General features: G+C 44.5%; 1 protein-coding gene across 7 annotated transcripts in view; it reads left to right on the forward strand.

The window, feature by feature from the left end:
- Positions 1-21724, forward strand: part of TET3 (tet methylcytosine dioxygenase 3) — a 102631-nt gene that overhangs the window by 51911 nt on the left and 28996 nt on the right. For all 7 annotated transcript variants that reach the window (XM_047853428.1, XM_047853427.1, XM_047853426.1 and 4 more), the window contains one exon: positions 1822-3955. In XM_047853428.1, coding sequence (XP_047709384.1) covers positions 1822-3955 — 2134 coding nt within the window. The remainder of the gene's footprint in view (positions 1-1821; positions 3956-21724) is intronic.

A 21724-nucleotide genomic window follows, 5' to 3' on the forward strand; every position in this document is an offset into this window, starting at 1 on the left:
GGTCCCAAATCCCACCTTCCCACCACTGCTTTGGAGCCCAGGATGGCCATGTCTGACAGTCCGGGGACTAGTATCGTTTTAACCCTCTGTTTAATACACTTTATTTTAGTGTTTATAGAAAGGTTGCAAGAAAAGTACCTGGGACTCCCACATACTAAAATGGTTCACATTTCGCTTTGTCATTTTCTTTATATGTGTATATTTTTTATATGCATATAATACTTTTCTGAACCACTTGAGATTGTTAGAGATACTCTGTTCCTTTACCCTGAATACTTCAGTGTGTGTTGTCCGTGTCCTAAGGACAAAGACATCCTTTTACATAATCAGAGTAAAATAATCCCAAGTCAAGAAGACCGAGATTGACACAGTGTGATCTTATCCACATCCATATTCAAATTGCATCACATGTCCCAATGGTGTACGTTTAAGCTGTTTTCCCCAGTCCAAGATCTAACCCATGAGCATGCATTTCACCATCCTGTGTCTTCAGTAAGCTGAAGATGTTTGCAGAGATGTTTGTCTTTCTTGTCTTTGAAATTTTTGAAGAAAACAACCCAGGTGCTATCTCGAATGCCCTCCAATTCGGATTTATTTGATGTTTCCTCATAATTAGATTCAGGTTGTACATTTTGGCTGGAGTTCTGTGTGAGTGATGTTATAACCTTCTCAGTGTATCATATCAAGAATCTCATGATGTTGGTTGCAATATTGGCGATGATAACTTTGATCATTCGGTTAAGGCGATGTCTGCCAGATTTCTCTTTACTATTATAACTCAGTGATTTTTGAGGAAATACTTTGAGACCATGTATATATCCTGTGCCCCATCAAGCTTTCACCTGCTAATTGTAGCATCCACTGAGGACTTCCCAAATCCATCATCCCTCCTACATTTTTTTGTTGGCATTCTGTTGTAAGGAAGAACTTTCCTTTCTGGAGGGATGAATTCTGCAAACTGAATTTCACATTTTTGTATCAGCTTTTAAGTTGCTGGGCTGGGCCACCTGGCTCCTTCCTTTTTATGCCCTCCCCCTTCTGTGTGCTTTGCTGGGTACCAGGTGTATAGGGGTGGTTTTGGGCTTGGGAAGAGGCCTGGATCTTCATCCAAATAGCAACTTGCTTGTTACTGGCATGACTGGCTCGGCAAGAGGTGCTAAGCACACGCAGTGTCCAATCATCAGTGTTTCCCTTGGGCCTGGCTGGGACTGGGAGTGGGAATGTCATCTTGTTGCCAGCTCTCAGAGCTCAGCCAGGGCTTAAGTGAGGACAGTAACAGGCAGAGAAAAAATACTGTGGGTTCCTTCCCACTGAAAAGCTGTGGCTGACCCCTTGTCCGGGCTGCATTTGTCCATAAAGGCTGCTCGCTCCCTTCCCTGTACACACACACACTGCACACTTACGGCATATTGCTAGTTGGTGTGCTTGGTTAGCTTTCTCTTGACAAAAACCAAAATCAATGTAGTCCTGGTGTCACTTTGGTTATTGAGAGTTAACGATCTTTTTGGGAACTCCTTAATAAATGCTTGGTTTCTGGGGAGCCTTGTCAGTGTGATTGATCTTAGGCTCTAAAAGGATGTGAGCGACAGAATTCAGAATTCTGGATTAGGACCTTTTAAAGACCTACCTTTCATTTTTGTTGGTGCAGCTAGCTGGGAAAGGAGACATGAAGATGAGTTCAGGTTCAAGCTGTATCAGAGACAGAGTTTGCAAGAAAAGCAGGGTTTAGGTGTGCATCTGAATGGTGTGAAGCAGGACAGTGCATTTCTAATATTATGGCTCATCTTTTTCCTCTTTTTCTCTCTCTCTTTCTTTCTTCAGACAGGCTCAGAGCTCAGCCCAGTTGATGGACCTGTTCCAGGTCAGATGGACTCAGGGCCAGTGTACCATGGGGACTCACGGCAGCTAAGCGCCTCAGGGGTGCCGGTCAATGGTGCTAGAGAACCCGCTGGACCCAGTCTGCTGGGGACTGGGGGTCCTTGGCGAGTAGACCAGAAGCCCGACTGGGACGCTGCCCCAGGCCCAGCTCACACTGCTCGCCTGGAAGATGCCCACGATCTGGTGGCCTTTTCGGCTGTGGCCGAAGCTGTGTCCTCTTACGGGGCCCTTAGCACCCGGCTTTATGAAACCTTCAACCGTGAGATGAGTCGCGAGGCTGGGAACAACAGCAGGGGACCCCGGTCAGGGCCCGAGGGCTGCTCTGCTGGCAGCGAAGACCTGGACACACTGCAGACGGCCCTGGCCCTCGCTCGGCATGGCATGAAACCGCCCAACTGCAACTGCGATGGCCCAGAATGCCCTGACTACCTCGAGTGGCTGGAGGGGAAGATCAAGTCTGTGGTCGTGGAGGGAGGGGAAGAGCGGCCCAGGCTCCCAGGGACTCTACCTTCTGGTGAGGCTGGCCTCCCAGCACCCAGCACCAGGCCACTCCTCAGCTCTGAGGTTCCCCAAATACCTCCCCCAGAGGGCCTGCCCCTGTCCCAGAGTGCCCTGAGCATCGCCAAGGAAAAGAACATCAGCCTGCAGACAGCCATCGCCATTGAGGCCCTCACACAGCTCTCCTCTGCCCTCCCTCAGCCTTCCCACTCCTCCTCCCAGGCTTCTTGCCCCCTCCCTGAGGCCTTGTCCCCTCCTGCCCCTTTCCGATCTCCCCAGTCCTACCTCCGGGCCCCCTCGTGGCCTGTGGTCCCCGCTGAAGAGCACGCGTCCTTTGCTCCTGATAGCCCTGCCTTCCCTCCAGCAACTCCTAGGACAGAGTTTCCTGAAGCCTGGGGCACTGATACCCCACCAGCAACTCCACGGAGCTCTTGGCCCATGCCCCGCCCAAGCCCTGACCCCATGGCTGAACTGGAGCAGTTGTTGGGCAGCGCCAGTGATTACATCCAGTCAGTATTCAAGCGGCCTGAGGCCCTGCCCACCAAGCCCAAGGTCAAGGTGGAGGTGCCCTCTTCCTCCCCAGCCCCTTCCCCATCCCCCATGCTCCAGAGGGAGGCTCCTGCCGCACCCGCAGAGCCCGACACCCACCAGAAGGCCCAGACCGCCCTGCAGCAGCACCTTCACCATAAGCGCACTCTTTTCCTGGACCAGGCCCACGATGGCTCCTTCCCCCCTCCCACGGAGCCTCCTGCTCCGGGCTGGTGGGCCCCACCAAGTTCACCTGCCCCACGGCCTCCAGAGAGACCACCCAAGGAGAAGAAGAAGAAGCCCCTGGCACCAGCTGGAGGTCTCGTGGGAACCGAGAAAGCCGCCCTTGGAATCAAGCCCAGTGTCCGGAAGCCCATTCAGATCAAGAAGTCCAGGCCACGGGAAGCACAGCCTCTCTTCCCGCCTCTGCGGCAAATTGTCCTGGAAGGGCTGAGGTCCCCAGCCTCTGAGGATGCGCAGGCACATCCACCTGCCCCTGTCCCAGCTTCACAGGGCTCTGCTGTCCCCTTGCCCCCAGAACCTTCTCTTGCGCTATTTGCACCTAGTCCCTCCGGGGACAGCCTGCTGCCCCCTACTCAGGAAATGAGGTCCCCTAGCCCCATGGCGACCCTGCAGCCGGGCTCTGCCGGCCCTCTTCCCCCTGCCGATGACAAGCTGGAAGAGCTCATCCGGCAGTTTGAAGCTGAATTCGGGGATAGCTTTGGGCTTCCCGGCCCCCCATCTGTGCCCATTCAGGACCCCGAGAACCAGCCAACATGTCTCCCAGCCCCCGAGAGTCCTTTTTCTACCCGTTCCCCCAAGCAAATCAAGATCGAGTCTTCAGGGGCTGTGACTGTGCTCTCAACCACCTGCTTCCATTCAGAGGAGGGAGGCCAGGAGGCCACACCCACCAAGGCCGAGAACCCACTCACACCCACCCTCAGTGGCTTCCTGGAGTCCCCTCTTAAGTACCTGGACACACCCACCAAGAGTCTGCTGGACACACCTGCAAAGAGAGCCCAGGCTGAGTTCCCCACCTGCGATTGTGTCGGTAAGTCCACCTGGGTGTCAGGGAAAGGCGAAGCCTGGTGGGCTCATTCTGTTGTTTGGCAAACGTTTACTGTGTGCGAGTCGTTCTCTTGAGGGCTGGGGACACAGAAAAGAGCTCACACGCTAATGGAAAAGACATTGAAAGAAACAGACAGTGATGGGGCATGTCAGTGGAGGTGGGCATGGGCGCTTTGTCGCCCAGATGGAGGCAAAGGCATCGTAGAGGAGGTGGTGGTCCTTGTGTGTTGAGGCCTGAGCCTAGTGGCTGTGAGGGGGTGGGGCTTATTTGGACTGCTCTTGGTCTAGGGGGAGCAAAAGGAGAGGAGTACATGTGGGTAGGAACAAAAGGTGGCCTGAGATGCAGCCAGGGGCCAGGTCTTGCACAGCATAATGAGCTGAGGTCAGGAGTCTGACTTGATCTTACAGGTAATAGTGACCTCCTGAGGGTTTTAAAGCAAGTAATGATCTGTCACTTTGTGCTTCTGAAAGACTTTTCTAGCTTGTGGTGAAGAGGAAAGCCTGCCTGGTGGGGAACCTATAAGAAAGGTGTCACGAGCCGAACAAGAAATAACAATGGCCTGACTGAGAGAGCGGGTGGGTGGAGGGCCTCTCAGGAGGAGGACGTATGGGGTTAGGACAGCCCAGGTCTCTACCTTGGTGGTGCTGGTCCCCAAAAACATATTTGGAGGAGGGATGAGTTTGGGTAGGCTGAAAGCCTAGAGCTCTGAGCTGTGGGTTTGGACATAGCATCAGGTGGTGGCTGAAGCCTAATGGGTAAGAGCACTGAGGAATTGGTCCATTTCTGAGCCTTGCCTTCCAGTGAAAACACAGCGAAGGCTACGAGGACCGCTCCTGGGAGCTTCTGTCTCGGGAGGTCAGTGATGTTATCAGGAAGCCTCAGGTCTATGCTAGGCTGTGACTCTGCTATTTATGAAGCGTTCTGTAAAAGATGTGTTTCAGGTGTTGCTCAAAACATGGATGCTGGTGAGGAGCATGTTGAAATTCTTGTGATTTTATGATACACAAAACAAGTCTTACAAAAAGTCTGTGTTCTCTGCGTATTAAAATAAATTAATATTAGGTCAATTGTGTGACTAGTTGGGATGCTGTGTCCTTGTCAGGAAGGAGGAGCTGGGCTGTCCTGCCCACTCCAGCTACCCCAGACTCCTGTAGTCCAGATAAGGAATCACTTGGGGAACAAGGGCAAGTTGGCCCCCATATTTCTGTCTGAGAGTGCACAGAAGTGGAGGGTCCTGCCAAATGCTCACAGACATGTTTTGGGATTGTGGCCCCGTCGATGGCTAACCCTGTTCATTCTTGGATCTTAATTATGAGATGCCTTTGGGAGCCTCCTTATTTCTCAACATTTTGGAGAGGCTTGTTCTGATCATAGGAATTGGGCCCTTCCCTTTGCCCTTTTCTTTCTTTGCCTTGGTGTGTATCTGTCCCATCTGCCTGATACTTAGTACATTGTTAGGTATTTCTTCCTCTGCAGAGTAGGACATAACCTTACATAATGCTTAGGCCATAGTTGGTCCTTACTAAACATATTAAGGGGCATCTGGGTGGCTCAGTTGGTTAAGTGTCTGTCTTCGGCCTATGTCATGACCTCGCCGTTCCCGAGTTCGAGCCCCGCATTGGGCTCTGTGCTGACAGCTCAGAGCCTGGAGCCTGCTTCAGATTCTGTGTCTCCCTCGCTCTCTGCCCCTCCCCCACTCATGCTTGCTCGCACGTTCTCTCTCTCTCTCTCTCTCTCTCTCTCTCTCTCTCTCTCAAAAATAAACATTAAAAAAATATATATATATATATTAATTGGTAATATATATGTGTATATTGTTGGGGCATCTAGGTGGCTCAGTTGGTTAAGTGTCTGACTTTGGCTCACGTCATGATCTCATGGTTAGTGCGTTCAAGCCCCACGTCAGGCTCTGAGCCTGATTCGGATTCTGTGTTTCCCCTCTCTCTCTTTGCCCCTCCCCAGCTTCTTTGGGTGCTCGCTCTCTCCCTCTCTCTCTCTCTTTCAAAAATAAATTATTTTAAAAAGAAATATTTTGTTGAATTCAATTATATGGATGTGATATTTGATCGAACTAGTTTTTGGGGGGTTTTTTTTGGTTTGTTTTTTTGAGAGAGGATGCAAGTGAACAAAGGGCAGAGAGAGAGAGGGGGAGAGAGAGAGAGAATGCTACGAGGGGCAGGGAGGGAGAGAGAGAGACGTGGGGCTCATCTGAAGCAGGGCTGAAACTCACCCGATGTGGGACTTGAACTTACTGACCATGAGATCATTACCTGAGCTGGTCAGATGCCTAACCGAGTGAGCCACCCAGGTGCCCTTGATCAAACTAGTTTTTTAAATTTGAATTCTGGGGCGCCTGGGTGGCTCAGTCGGTTAAGCGTCCGACTTTGGCTCAGGTCATGATCTCACGGCTCGTGAGTTCGAGCCCTGCATTGGGCTCTGTGCTGACAGCTCAGAGCCTGGAGCCTGTTTCAGATTCTGTGTCTCCCTTTCTCTCTGACCCTCCCCTGTTCATGCTCTGTCTCTGTCTCAAAAATAAATACACATTAAAAAAATTTTTTAAAAAAATAAAGAAATTTGAATTCTAACTCCATCACTTCCTCGTGCACAAAATAAAAAGATAATAGTATCCCCTCACCAGGGCTGTTGGAAGGTTTAAATTAGTTGAAATGTATAAAGCACTTAGAATTGTGTCTGGCACATTGTAAACACTATAAGAGTGTTAGCTGTCACCGAGCCTGTTGAGTGCAGTAAGGCAAGAGAAAGAAGTAAAAATATACGTGTTACAAAGGAAGAAAAGTATTGGCCATTACTTTATTCATCAGTCATTTGTTGATTACTAGTTCTGTACTAACTACCGTTAAGGATAAAAATTAGGAGACATGGTTCCTCTCTGAAGGACTCTGTGGTCTGCTTGAAGAGACAACAGAAACAATAAGATATTCAGTCACCCATTCAACAGCTGTTGGCCCAGTGCCTGTGCAGTCATAATGGATGTGGCTAAACGGTAAGAGCCAAGAGCCCTCCGAAACCCCGGGCTTGGTTGTTGTTAGGGAGGGTCATGTTTTCTTTTGGAAACTCTTGTTCCAGGCTGGGTTTTGAAACATGTAGTGAACACCGATGGGGAGAGGGGAGACAGTGGCCACTGAAGTCCCAGGCGTGTGTGAGCACCGTGTTCGGGGCAACAGAGCAGGCTGGCAGGCAAGCCGGCAGGCCGGTAGCACAGGGGTGGACCCGAACCCTCAGGGCTCCACATTCCATCAGAGAGGACAAGTCTCAGCTTGAAGCTGGAGAGCAGAGGAGCAGGGAGGAGAGTGTCGGCATCACAGACACCAGGCAGTAGCAATGCCAGCAGCTGTTGCCTCTCAGCCCGGAAGGCAGGGCAGTGGGCGAGAGATAAGGGGAGTGGAGAGTCCTACCACCAGTCATTTATTGTTCTGGTTCATGTTTTATCTGCATCTCATCCTAAACAGAGAATTAGAACCAAACCTACCTCGTGGTGTTAAATGTTAAATTATGGGGTAATGCTTAGTTGGAAACAATGTACACACCTAAACGGTACATAAATGATCATCTCACCTACATAAAAAAAAAAAAAGGTGGGGGGCACCTGGGTGGCTTAGTCAAGCGACCGACTTTAGCTCAGGTCATGATCTCATGGTTCATGGGTTTGAGCCCCGCGTTGGGCTCTGCACTGACAGCTCGGAGTCTGGAGCTTGCTTTGGATTCTGTGTCTCCCAGTCTCTCTGCCCTTCCCCTACTCACTGTGTTCACGCGCACACGCGTGCGCACTCTCTCTCAAATAAAAACATTTGAAGAAAAAAATGGAAAAAGAAAAAGAATGGAAGGAAATACATCACTAGTGGTTGTCTCTGTGGTCAGACAGTGGCTGACTTTTCCCTTATATGTTTTCTGAACTTTCTATAATAAAATATGCATTTTATAATCAAGAAATGTTTTGACAGCATATCCTGGAAGTAGCTTGGAAGATAGATTGGTGAAGGGTAATAGCCTGTGGCAGAAAACTGGTTAGGAAGCTATTGAGAATAATAATAATAATAATAATAGTAGTAGTAGTAGTAGTAGTAATAGTAATAGTAATAATAATATTTATGAAACACTTGCTCTATTCCAGGCACCGTGCCAAGTACTTTACAGTTAGTCATTTCATCCTAATAGTATCTATATGAAGGGGGTACTGTCAGTAGTTCCATCTTAATGACGAAGGAAACAAACTCAGATTCAGCAATTTACGCAGGTCCACATCTAGCACATGGTAAAAGTGAGATTTGAACCTAGGCAGTTGGACTCTTAAATTGTTTAATTGAGAAATGAGTCCTAAGTAAAATAGTGGTATTAGGTGTGAAGAAGGGCAAAGAAGAAGGAATTCACTTAGAAACAGTTTCTTGGTGCTGGGGGTTCATGCTAGGGAAAGCCATCCTGTTTTCCAGAAGTATCTGGAGACCCCATTTCTGGACTGTTGCTTCCATCAGCCAGTATGGCAGAATTTGTCTCTGTGAACTCGGGCTCAGGACAAGGGTTAGGAATAAAGGCTGCTCACTCTGGGATTGATGTCAGATGGGAACCATCTCATATTCCAGAAACTCATCCCCTCAACTGTGGTAGGTAGGTGCAGAGCAGGTCAGTATAAGGAAGAATTTTCCATGGAAGTGACGGTGAAGTTTGGAGATGCCATTATGCACTAATAACAAACAACTTTATAAAAGCATAGAAAGGTTTTATAGCATAGCAAAAGAAACTTAATATTCAATGTGGTGATGTATGCCAAATCGGCAGTTTTGGCCAATATAGGCTTTACTGGATAACCAAAAACCCAAACACCAAGAGCACTGTTTTTCCCTTGTATACAGACTATGAGTTTCTGAAGGTATGGATGGCCTTCGTATGGACTTATTCTCCAAATCTTGAAATACTAGAATTAAAGGCACCCCTTGAAGCTTCAAAGAAATAAATTTAGAATATGTGAAAGGAAATGCCTTCCTCCAGAAGGTAGTGTGGTATGTAAAGGTTTGGGGAATCTTAGCACAAGTTGAAGTTCTGTGTTGAATTATTGGAGGAAGAGAGTATTTCATACATTTCTAATATCTTGAGACACACATTGGCGATCCCCTTAACCATCCTGTAATACCACTGTCACAAGCTAGTGAGCTGCAATAACTAGGCTCTATGTATTTTATCTATCCCTAGAAATGGGGAAATTCACAAGAGCCAGTTTAGGACAGGGAATGAGTTCAGGTGACTTTTTAGTGGGAATGCATCCTTGGAGATCACCTGCTCATCATTTCATGGTTAAGGAAACTGGTTTGTGTTAACTTTTTTTTTTTAAGTTTTTTTTAACGTTTATTTACTTTTGAGACAGAGAGAGACAGAGCATGAATGGGGGAGGGTCAGAGAGAGAGAGGGAGACACAGAATCTGAAACAGGCTCCAGGCTCTGAGCTGTCAGCACAGAGCCCGACGCGGGGCTCGAACTCACGAGCCGTGAGATCATGACCTGAGCCGAAGTCGGACGCTTAACTGACTGAGCCACCCAGGCGCCCCTTGTGTTAACTTTTGAACCTTGTCCTGATTTCTCTGAGGAGCATCCTACAGACAGCTAGAGACATCAAACTGTAGGAGAAGCAGATTAGGAGTTAGATGGTAGGAGTCGCCTTCACAGAAATGCTGTATTTTTATCCAGTTGATCATCCTGCCCTAAAGGAGTAGCCAAAGGCCAATACAAGAAAAAAACCTCTCCTTTTGCCTAGAGCATGGTGAGAGTCTGGGTGAGCGGGGGGAGTGTTGTCCAGAAAATGTGGTTGGTAGCAGTGTCCACTGGGTGCTTCAATACAGACCATAGTTCTGAATGGGGGACACAGAGACTTACCTCTGTTTGCAGTAATGGAAAGTCTATTTCCTATAGTTTTTATGAGAAAGTATCTCCCTCTTCCCCCCCCCCCACTCAGTTGGAGATAAAGAGGAATTTTATGTGTTTTAAGTATTTTTTTAGACAGCGCAATATTTGGATCCCAGCATAAAGGTGGAGAATATGACTTTGGGTAGGTGAGTATCAGAAAGAAGTTCCTGGAGGAGGTGATGTTTGATCTGAGTTTTAAAGGATAAGTGGAAGTTTAATGGATTAATAGGAAGAAGGTAGAGTGTTCCAGGCAAAGGGACATGAAGATTATGGAGATGAAAAATACATGAAAAACCACATGAAGATGTAGAGATGAGAAGACATGAGGAAATACAAGTAGTTGGTATATTGGATGAAAGATTGGGAGTGGCCAGAGAGGGGGAGTTCAGGGGAAGAAGAGACGATACCAAAAGTAGAGAAACCAGTTTGCAAGCTCAGGTGTGGTTCAGGCAAGAAATAATCAGTGCCTGAGCTCAGAGAATGACATTGAGTAGGAGGGAGGAGAGGAGTGGGTGGATAAGAGTAAGATTAGGAAAAAGAACTAATGGTTGGCTGTAAGTAAGGAAGAAGAGGGGCTCCTGGGTTGCTCAGTCAGTTGAGTGTCCAACTCTTGGTTTCAGCTCAGGTCGTAATCACACAGTTTGTGGGTACAAGCCCCGCATCAGGCCGTGGGTTGATAACATGGAGCCTGCTTGGGAATTCTGTCTCTCCCTCTCTCTCTGCCCCTCCCCTGCTCATGCTCTCCTTCTCTCTCAAAATAAACAAACATTAAAAAAAGAAATAGTACCTGTTTAAAACAAAACAAAAAAAGAGTAAGGAAGAAAAAACAGCCACAGGTGATTCCTGAAGTTGCTGAGTAGATGGTGGTGCCATTCACCAAGAATCAAAATACTGGGAAGGAAGCACGTTTGGACACCCAGCCTTTGAGATGTCTATGGGGTCTGAAGGTGTGCATCCATGTGGGTCTGTGAGTTGGAGGTTCTAGAGCAAACTGATGGCAGTTGAAGTTTCAATTATGATCATTTCACCAGGTTAAATGTATAGATTGAGAAGAGGCGTTCGAAGGGAGAATACTAGCGTTTAGAGGGTCTCAAATAGGAGACTGTGAAGGAGGTGTGAAGGAGAGGTGGGAGGAAATTGAGGAAAGGGAAGCTTAAAGGACCAGCATATAGTTTGGGAGGTTGGGAGGGCTAAGAACCCAGGATTTAATGCTGAATTCCTCTTTGTCTTCCATGATGTGTTTTTTTTTTTTAATATTTATTTATTTTTGGGAGACAGAGTGCAAGCAGGGGAGGGGCAGAGAGAGAGGGAGACAGAGAATCTGAAGCAGGCTCCGAGCTGTCAGCACAGAGCCTGACACGGGGCTCAAACCCACAAAACGCAGGATCATGACCTAGGCCGAAGTCGGACACTCAACCGACTGAGCTACCCAGGCGCCCCCATGATGTGTTATTATATGTGCACTAGTCTCATCAGTTAAATCCTAGGTTCCTTAGGATCAGGGACTGAATGTTGTATTTCTTTTTTTTAATTTTTTTAACGTTTATTTATTTTTGAGACAGAGACAGAGCATGAACAGGGGAGGGGCAGAGAGAGAGGGAGACACAGAATCTGAAGCAGGCTCCAGGCTCTGAGCTGTCAGCACAGAGCCTGACACGGGGCTCGAACTCACGGACCGTGAAATCATGACCTGAGCCGAAGTCGGACGGTCAACCAACTGAGCCACCCAGGCGCCCCTGAATGTTCTATTTCTAAAACATTCAGACTAGTGCTGAGCACTGTGGTAAGTGCTCTTCATATTTTTTGGTTAACTGGTCAACCTTATTCTATTTCCATATTTAAACTCTACAAAGATGTCAGATGGGTTTAGGCACGATCTCCTTCCTTTTAATCTTTGTCATCAGTGAGTGTATCCATGTTATAAAGGTATTTGTGTCTATAACCAGCAGGCCTTGGCATGCTGCCTGCAGGCAGCCTGACCTGTGATTTTAGTTTAGAAACAAAACAAAACAAAACAAAACAAAACAAAAAATTCATCTAGCACACCTAATCCAGGGTAGGGCCCAACCATCTGCCTGCCCACTGTGTGGATTTATGGCTGCCAGGAAGCAATGAGCTAGCAGTTGGTTATTGACTGTCATGGAAATAGAATCTAATTCGTTCTATAAGCTTAATCTGGTCAGCTTGAAGTACACTGAAATTGATACAGGAAACTGAGGCATTTATATAGGATTGTTTGGAAAAAGAAGACCAGTACATAAAACTTTTGTGTGATCTTGACACCTATGCATTAATTATACCAGTTATCGTCTCTATCAATGGCATAAAGAGAAGAAATGCCTTGACCCAGGAAGATGGGAGGTTCATTTAGAAATTAAGGATCCTTCTTTCTGTTAGGCAGTCATGAGTAGTTTCTTGTGTTTAGTATCTCTTGCAGATAGCAGAAAGGATACATTTCATTTTTTCCCTAGCCTAGTACACAAGTGGAACAGAGCATATTTTTCTATCTTAATGAGCATAAAATTAAGTGCATAGGGCAGAGAAAAGCACCTGGAGCCACATAACCAACATTTTCTCAAAAATTGGATTTTTCTCTCCTGAGCTCCTACCATGTATTTTAGGGAAAAAATTCACTTCTTTCTGCTCCAACTGCTCAAAATGAGACCTAAAACAGATTTCTCTTTAAGGAGAGTTGAGCTATTTCCCTGCTCTACCTCTGTAGAGGAGGAAGACCCTACTACGGTGTTGGAGACTAAAAGGAGAATTAATGACTTAAAGCAAGGTAGCAAAATAACCCTTTCCTGAAACCTGGTGAAAGGAACAACAAAAACAGAAGGGAAAATTCGTCAACTGAAGTTTGGAAATAGCCCCAATCTTAAACCATGAATTCCAGGGGCTGTCTGCTAGCTTAAGATCAGTTGAATTTAAGGGGGCTCCTGGGTGGCTCAGTCAGTTAAGCATCTGACTTCGGCTCAGGTCATGATCTCATGGTTTGTGGATTCAAAGCCCCGCATCGGGTTCTGTGCTGACAGCTCAGAGCCTGGAGCCTGCATCAGATTCTGTGTCTCTCTCTCTGCCCCTCCCCCCTCATGCTATGTCCCTCTCTGTCTCTCAACAATAAATAAATGCTAAAAATGAAAGAAAGAAAGAAAGAAAGAGAGAAAGAAAGAAAGATCAGTTGAATTAAAATAAAGGATGATATGATGTATACGACCCCCACTGTTGGGAGAAACACTGGAGGAGTCTCAGAGGGACCCTGAAGCTTGGAGAGATGGGCTGGAAACCATCCATCTAGAAGACATTCTGGAAAGTGGGGGATGCAAACCAGCCCCTTTTCCCTGCCTATTCCAGCTTCTGATGGGGATGAGGTATGGGGTGAGGACAGTTGGCCAGAGAGACTGGAAGCCATATCCTAGGAGCCAGCTTTGTAGCCGAGGGCCAGCAGCACCAAACAAAGGCCATTGTGCACAGAGAAATATTTGCTGAACCACCAAACAAAAATCCTGCAATCTGTGGGGCTTTATTTTAACTTGATGTCTTATCAGAGTGACCAGCTTACTCCCATATGAGGAAAAGAACCAAAATCCTAGCATCAAGACAGAGCATGACCCAGCCCTCAACACACAAAATAGGTGTATATTTAGAGGCGTTGGTCCCAACAACCAAGTGCCTAGAGATGAAATTTCCCAGTTGCGACAGTCAACAGCCAGCCCCAATTCTTCCCATCCCCCTTCAGGCTGTTGAACTTTTGAACTAATAATTGAAACCTCTACAGCATCCAGTTCTCTAGCTTAAAGTGTAAGGAAGAATTTGAGCAGTGTCCAATAAGGAGATTCTCCTCATTCTCTTTTGGGGCAAATGAGTAGACCAGTGGCTTTCAACGAGGGGCTGTTTTGCCCCTCTTCTCCCCAGGGGACATTTGGCAATGCACGGACAGTTTCTGCTGTCACAGTCGGTGTGGTGCTACTGGCATCTAGTGGGTAGAGGCCAGGGATGCTGCTGAATATTCTACAATGATATGCAGGGCATTACAGCACAGGGCTATCTAGTCCAAACTATAGTGCCGAAGGGGAGAAACCCTGGAGATGAACTTTTTCCACGGAAAGATGAATTAATAAGCAACCAACACGCAACCCGTGCAGATTCTATGGGAAAAGGGGAGGGATTATTATAACATTTAGAATGAAAACTTACATTAGAAAAAACAGAAACTTGAAGAACTGATATATACTCTCAAGGAAGTTGAAAAAGATGTTCTCTCTGAAACAGGAGGTGAAAGGTGAGGTGCTAGAATAGAGTTACAAAGAAGCCACAAGAGGTATGGATTAAATTCCAGAAGTGTGCTGTTGCATAAAGCCCGCACAGCTGCACTAGAGGCTGGAAAAAGCGGAATCAGAGTTACAGGAAGGGCAAATCAGTGAGGAAGAGGGACTTGGAGGTCACTCCAAAACAGGAAAAGAAAACAGGAATGATCGTAGAGTGGGGAGATAAGGGGTACGGAAGAGAGGCAGGGGGAGGGATTCTATACACAGATTCATTCTGTCAGAAATACTGGCAGTCACTGGTGAAGAGCCTAGAACAAACTGAACAAAGGCAAGAGTCGAAGAATAGAAAACTTTTCTGAAATGAAAGAAAACGAATAAAAATCAACAAATAACCATCCTGAGGAACTTCCCGAATTTCAAGAATGAATAGTCTACCAATAAATTAACTGAAAAATTAAGTTAGTCACACATGTTCAGTTTTTTTTTAACTTAAAAGAAATACTTTTAAAAAACATTCTTTTGATTGAAACACATATAGGAAAGTACATAAACCTTAAGTGTACAACTCAGTGTTATGAAAGGCACGTACTTGTGTAACCACATCTAGGTCAAGAAAGAGTTTTTCCAGCCCTTCAGCAGCCCCACACCCAGTCACCTGCACCCGACTCTCGAAAGCACACTAGGTCTGCAGACCATATCTGGCTCTTCTCTGTGAGCTAAAAATGATGTTTATGTTTTTAAATGGCCTAAAAAATATGTCAAAAGAAGAATATTTCATGACTGACAAATTATACGAAGCCCAAATTTCAGTGTCCGTAAGCTTTAATGGAACATAGCCATGCTCATTTGTTTATGTATTATCTACGGCTGCTGCCTTTTCACTCCATCAGCAAAGATGAGCTCTTACCACAGAGACTACGTGCTCCGCAGAGCCTTAAATGTTTGCTATCTGGCCCTTAACATAAAAACTTTGCCAACCCCTGTCCTAAGGTGGTAACTACTTTTCTAACTTTTAAAACCACATTGATCAGTTTGCCTGTTCTTGAATTTCATAGGTATCTACCATAAATACGTGTGCATGTATTCCTTTATGTTACGACTTTTTTGTTCAGTGCCGTGCTTATAAGGTTTATGTATGTGTGTGTAGAGGTACCTATGATCTGTTCATGCTCATTGCTGCGTACTACTCAGTTTTATGAATAGGCTACAGTTATCCATTTGACCACTGATGATCATTCGGATTGTTTCCAATTTGGGGGTTATTATGAATCATGACGATATAAGATATTCTTCTGTATGTCTCTCGGAACATACACGTACACATTTAAATATTTCTGTTGGGGGGGCGTCTGGGTGGCTCGGTTGGTTAAGCGTCCGACTTCGGTTCAGGTCATGATCTCGCGGTCCGTGAGTTCGAGCCCCGTGTCAGGCTCTGTGCTGACAGCTCAGAGCCTGGAGCCTGCTTCAGATTCTGTGTCTCCCTCTCTCTCTGCCCCTCCCCTGTTCATGCTCTGTCTCTCTCTGTCTCAAAAATAAATAAACGTTAAAAAAAATTTTTTTTTAAAAATTAAATATTTCTGTTGGGTATATACCTAATGACACTGAAATTGTGTATGTTCAGCTCTAGTTGGTACTATTTGTTTTCCAAAGTGGTTGTGACAGTGTAAACTCCTACTGCTGGTGCTCCACATCCTCACCAGCAAACAGTATTAAGTCTTCCTGCCGTTGTGGTAGGTGTATCTCGTTGTGGCTTTAATGTGCATTTCCCTGATGACTAATGAGTTTAAGCACCTTTTCATACCTGTTCATACCTGTTCAAGCCATTTGCCTGTTTCTCTGTTGTTTCTCTTTTTCTTATTGATTGTTGGGGGTTCTTTATTTATGCTGGATATCATTTTTTGTTGGATATGCGCATTGCAGTTCTCGGAATATTAAGATAAATGTTTGACCCAGGAATTCTATACCCAGTTAAGTTGCCATTCACACATAAAAGCTTCATTGAAACATTTCCGAATATGCAAGAACTCACATTTTCTAGAGATGAGTCTGATGAGTAACAGATTGGGGAAGTTCTGTGTTATGAAGGGGCGGGTAGTGAACACTAAATGTATTCAAATGTGACGTCTAAATTTAAAGAAGTGTGATAATTTTTTCCTAAAACGAAGGTGATATACTTACTTATACTTTAAATTATTTCATATTAAATATCTCTTTTATAATAGAGAGGAAGAAATATGTTCACAAGGACACCAACAAAAAGCAGGAGATGAAATGAAGGAGGAGATGGGAAAAATTGTAAGCGTGCTAACTTCTTTCTCTGCAAAAGCACATTTAGCATCACTAAAGACATACTGTAGATTTTTCCAAATTACCAGGGGTATGGGGTGGGGAGTAATAGAAAATACAAAACATATAACAAAATATAGGAAAGAAAAAAACCAAGGATACAAGCAAGGAAAACAAAATGACAGAAGACCATACATAGGTTATAACTAAAATAGGGTAAACTCACGTATTAAATTTAAGATTATAGCATTAAACACAACCAAAAGGTTAATAAATCTTATTTTGCCATGAAAAAACAGAAGCACATATTGGTCACTGATTCACAGTATATACTGCATTCTGCAGAACATTCCCCCAACCTGACAAAGTATTGTCACTTGCCCACCACCATAACTGAGGATAAGCCCATTGCTACACAGAAGATATGTAGAGATTTATCTATTTATCTATATGTGTATATAATGAGATGTATTTTCTCATATTTATGTAAATATATATAATGAGATATATAGCCTTATGGATATATAAACATGTAAGGATAATTAAGTTTGTAAATGTATACTAGTTTTATAGCTAAGCATACTTAATTTTTTTTAAATTTTTTTTTTCAACGTTTATTTATTTTTGGGACAGAGACAGAGCATGAACAGGGGAGGGGCAGAGAGAGAAGGAGACACAGAATCGGAAACAGGCTCCAGGCTCTGAGCCATCAGCCCAGAACCTGACGCGGGGCTCGAACTCCCGGACCGCGAGATCGTGACCTGGCTGAAGTCGGACGCCCAACCGACTGCACCACCCAGGCGCCCCAACCATACTTAATTTTAAGTTTAGTTTTTTTCCATAGAATATCTTCTCCCTGATATAGACATATAATCCAGGAAAGGGATCTGTTTGTCTCTATAATTTAAAGTCTATCTGTACATATATCTTACGTGTTTTTTATATATGTAAAACAGGAAAAAGGATATAATTAAAAGAAAATGCTTCTGAAGGGCTCCTTGGGCTGCCTTATGAACCTCTAAAAGGGAAAGAATAATTTTGCTTTTTGTTTAGTACTTGGAGCTATGTCTACCCTTGGTGTTCTAAGGGCCTTCCCAGAGAAACCTGACCGACCATCCAGTTTCTAGGTTGGCTCGGTTTTGGATCTTTATCTTTTTTCATAGCTGCTAGGGTGGAGTTGCCAAGACTTAGTTTGCATCTTCTCCTTGAAAATCTTTCTCTGCCTTTAACTGTGTAAGTTTTGAGCTTTTCTGATTTGGGGCAGAAGGTAGTCACTAAAAGCTACATTATGTTCTAGTTCCAGTGGAAGATCCTGCAGTCAGTCCATTACTTTGACTTTTTTCCAGATAATAGAAACTGGAATAGGGCCCAGAAGTTCTGGCATATTCTTAGGTTCTACTTTTTATATACCATGTAGTCTCCTAGTGCCTATAAAGAGCTTTCAGACCACTACCTCCAGCACCCACATTCTTACATTTTCTTTCCCTCCCCTCCCCTGGTATCCCCCCACCCCCACACTCCATATGTTCCCTTCTGTAATGCTCTCTGTTTTATGGTTCAAAATAGTGTATATTTGGAGCAAGTCATTTTTAATCCTTTACTTGAAAATATTCATTCATTCATGAAACATTTAAGCATTGATCGGTTGAGAACAGTACTAGGTGACTACATCTCATCTAATCTTTAACAACTCCGTAATGTAGGAACATTATTTTAACTGCTTTTAAGGCTCATAAGGGTTGTGTAATTTGGCCATGGTCGCACAATTTGTTTGGCAGAGTCTGGACAGCAGCTGCCTATTGAATTCATATTATGCGCCAAATACTGCACGGAGCCCTCTGTGTAGTTGAAGGCATGAGTATTAGAGGCCGGGAAGGTAACTCGTCACATTTGCCCAGGCCGGTCTGCAAAATCCATGTCCATTCTGCTGTGCCATGCTAATGATAAAAATGTGCTGTGATACATGCCTGGATATTTCCGTTGTATGCAAGGTGTTCTGGGAATCCAGAGGCAAAGCAGACCTGAGAAGTGCACTGGAGTTTCACAGAAGAGGTGGCATTTAGACCTTGAGAGTTCTTCCAAAGAGAGAAATAAAGGAAGGCACCGTTGTCAGTGAGAAAGCACGTTAAAGACACGGAGGGGCGGCACAGTTGTGTGCCAGGAACGCTGCATGCTGTAGCGCTGTGCACGGGCAGCTCCAGAGGGGCCTTGTGGATGCTGCTCTGGAATTTGGGTTCTTTCTTTTGTCTCACGCCAAGTCATCAGTGGGAAGTGGTGTGGTCAGACTTTTGTTTTGGGTGTATTAACTGGTGGGATTGGGTAGGATAATTTAGACAAGAGCCTGACCCAGGACATGAAGGGGATGAAGAGACTCCACGAGTGGCAGCCACAAGAGGTAGGCGTGTCCCATCAGTTCATCCGCAGGGACTGCACACACCATTGCAAACCTTTTTTGTGGGGACGGGAGGGAGGGAATCAAACTGTTTTATTGAGGGGCTTCAGGGAAAGGTTCAGTGAGATCTGACATCCTCAGTCTGGCCAAAATCTCCCCAGCTTCATAATCGCCGGAAAGCCTTCCACACCCTTTGTTGTTAAAGACAGGAACACACCTGAACTCATTTTCACAGACTTGCTCTTACACTTAGTGTGGATAGTAACCCAAACACTGTTTTTACTTGGATGTGGTGCGTATATACTAACGTATGTGTGACTGTATATACTAACTATGGTATGTTATACATGCAATATTGAAATTTGCTTTCTTTTTTCCCGCCTAAAATATCTGGGAGGTCATTTTTTTGTCAGTAAATCTGGAGCTGCCTGGTTTCTTTTGATAGTGCTCAGTAGTTCATTATATGGATATGCCATAATATGTTTAGAATACATAATGTATCACGAGGAACATTTTGTCATTGCACAGATTTTGTCATTACAAAAGATGCAGTGAGTATTCATATGTATGTATTCATATATATGAATATATTCATATATACGAATATACATATAATTGTGTACATATCCACATTTCCAGAAACAAATTCTTAGAAGACTTGAGATTCTTTGGAATTGCTGAGTCAAATGGATTCATGTGCAGTTGTTATTTTAATATTTTGCTAAATTACTCTCCATAACTGCCTGTTTTCCTATACCCTCATCAGCACAAGACACTGATGGTAACTCATCTGAAGGGAAGGGTAAAACGGGTATCTTATTGTAGCTTTACATGTGTTTGAGCCATTTGCATTTCCCTTTTTATCCTTTTTAAATTTTTTTCTTGAATTACTGACCTTATTCAGCTACAGGCGTTCTTGATATATTAAGGAAATTAGCCTTTTATCTGGTATGAATTCCAGATATTTCTCCTCAGTGTGTTGTTTCTCTTTCAGCTTGACTTTTGTTAGTTATTATTATAATTTTTTTTTAAGTTAAATTTATCAGGGTTTGGGCGGGGAGCTTTAGAATTTCTTGTTATACTTTGAGAAGACTTCCCATTTCCATGATTATTTTTAAAGACTCTCCCATTGGGGTGCCTGGGTGGCACAGTCACTTGGGCATCCGACTCTTGACCTTGGCTCAGGTTATGATCTCACGGGTTCGTGAGTTTGAGCCCCACGTCGGGCTTTTCGCTGATGGCGCAGAGCCTGCTTGGAATCCTGGCTCTCCTTCTCTCTGCCCCTCCCCCGCTTGTTCTCTCTCTCTCTCTCTCTCTCTCTCTCTCTCTCTCTCTCGAATAAAAACTTACAGGAAAAAAAACACAAAAAACCTCCCATTGTTTTCCTTTCAGAACTTGCATCGTCTAAATTTTTTTTGTATTTAAATCCTCCAACTAGGGGCGCCTGGGTGGCTCAGTCAGTTGAGCATCCGACTTCAGCTCTGGTCAAGATCTCGCTGCTTGTGGGTCCGGCCCCGCATCAGGCTCTAGGCTGACAGCTCGGAGCCTGGCACCTGCTTCAGATTCTGTCTCCAACCTCTCTGCCCCTCCCCCACTCATGCACTGTCTTTCTCAAATGTAAATAAATACTTTTAAAAAAAAATTAAAAAATCCTCCAACTATTTGGAATGTATTTTGGGGTAAGGTATTAAGTGTGGATCAGACTTTTTGTCAGTATCATGGACTGAAAAATTCATCTTTCCCCATTAATTTGAAATGCCATTAGGTAGCTTCTTCTGTGTGGATCTTATCTATCCAGGTAGATCATAAACTCTTGAAAGGCAGCCATCACCTATTATCCCATCTTGAATTCCCCTTAAAGTTGAGCATAATGTTCTGCATAAAATAGGTGTGACAGGTTTTTTTTTTTTGCATTAAAAAAATCGTGAATGATAGTGGAAAGTATGCAGAACATTCATATACAACTCAATGAAAATGTATAAAGTGAATACCGGTGTAATCACAACCTTGATCCCTGTACACCGGCCCTGTTCACATTCCTCTTCCACCCTCCAGAGGCAACAACTCTCTCAACTTGTGACAATGATTTTCTTGTGTTTCTTTATACAACCATATAAAATCACCATTGTTTGTAGATAAAAAACCGTTGAATGTCTGCAAGCTCATATTTCAACCTGGTAATTTTACCACCTCTGTGTGGGCCTTTAAATAGTATAGTTTAGTTGAGGCTGTTTTTGTATATTATTTAAATGTAATCTTACTGCTTTTGTTTTTTGTTATGTGTCTTTCACTTGCCGTGATGTTGTGGTATTCAACCATGTTGTGGAAGGTTGTGGATTCTCAGTGCTAGATAGAACCCATTGCACGACTGTGCTACATTGTATTTATTCACTGTTGCTGGATTATAGGTTTCCAGTTTTGACTATTGCAAACAGTGTTGCTCTGAAAATCTTTGTACCTGTGTTTTGATGCATGTAACTAAGATTTCTTCTAGGACAGAATCAGTAACGTGGGGTGCGCTGCCTAGTTTTTTTATTTTTTGAAAGCTTTTAATTTTGAGATAATTTTACATTTATAGAAGAGTTGCAGAATTGGTACAGAGAGTTCCTGTATACCCTTTATCCAGCTGCCCCTAATGTCTTACATGATCACGGTGCATTTAAAAATAAGACATTCCTGTTGGTACAATATCCATTAACTGCAGACTTTGGATTTTGTCAGTGTTTCCACTGATGTCCTTTTCCTATTCGAGGACCAATGTGGGATACCACGTTGCATTTAGTTGTTGTATTTTCTTTAGACATAAAACAAACTTACCAACTATAGTACAGTATTTGTGGAAAGTTCTTTTTGTTTTTAGTCTTGTAGTAGCCCCTCAAAACTGCTTTCCACAGC

Source organism: Prionailurus viverrinus, chromosome A3, assembly GCF_022837055.1.
Source record: "Prionailurus viverrinus isolate Anna chromosome A3, UM_Priviv_1.0, whole genome shotgun sequence".
NCBI classification, from domain to species: Eukaryota; Metazoa; Chordata; class Mammalia; order Carnivora; family Felidae; genus Prionailurus; species Prionailurus viverrinus.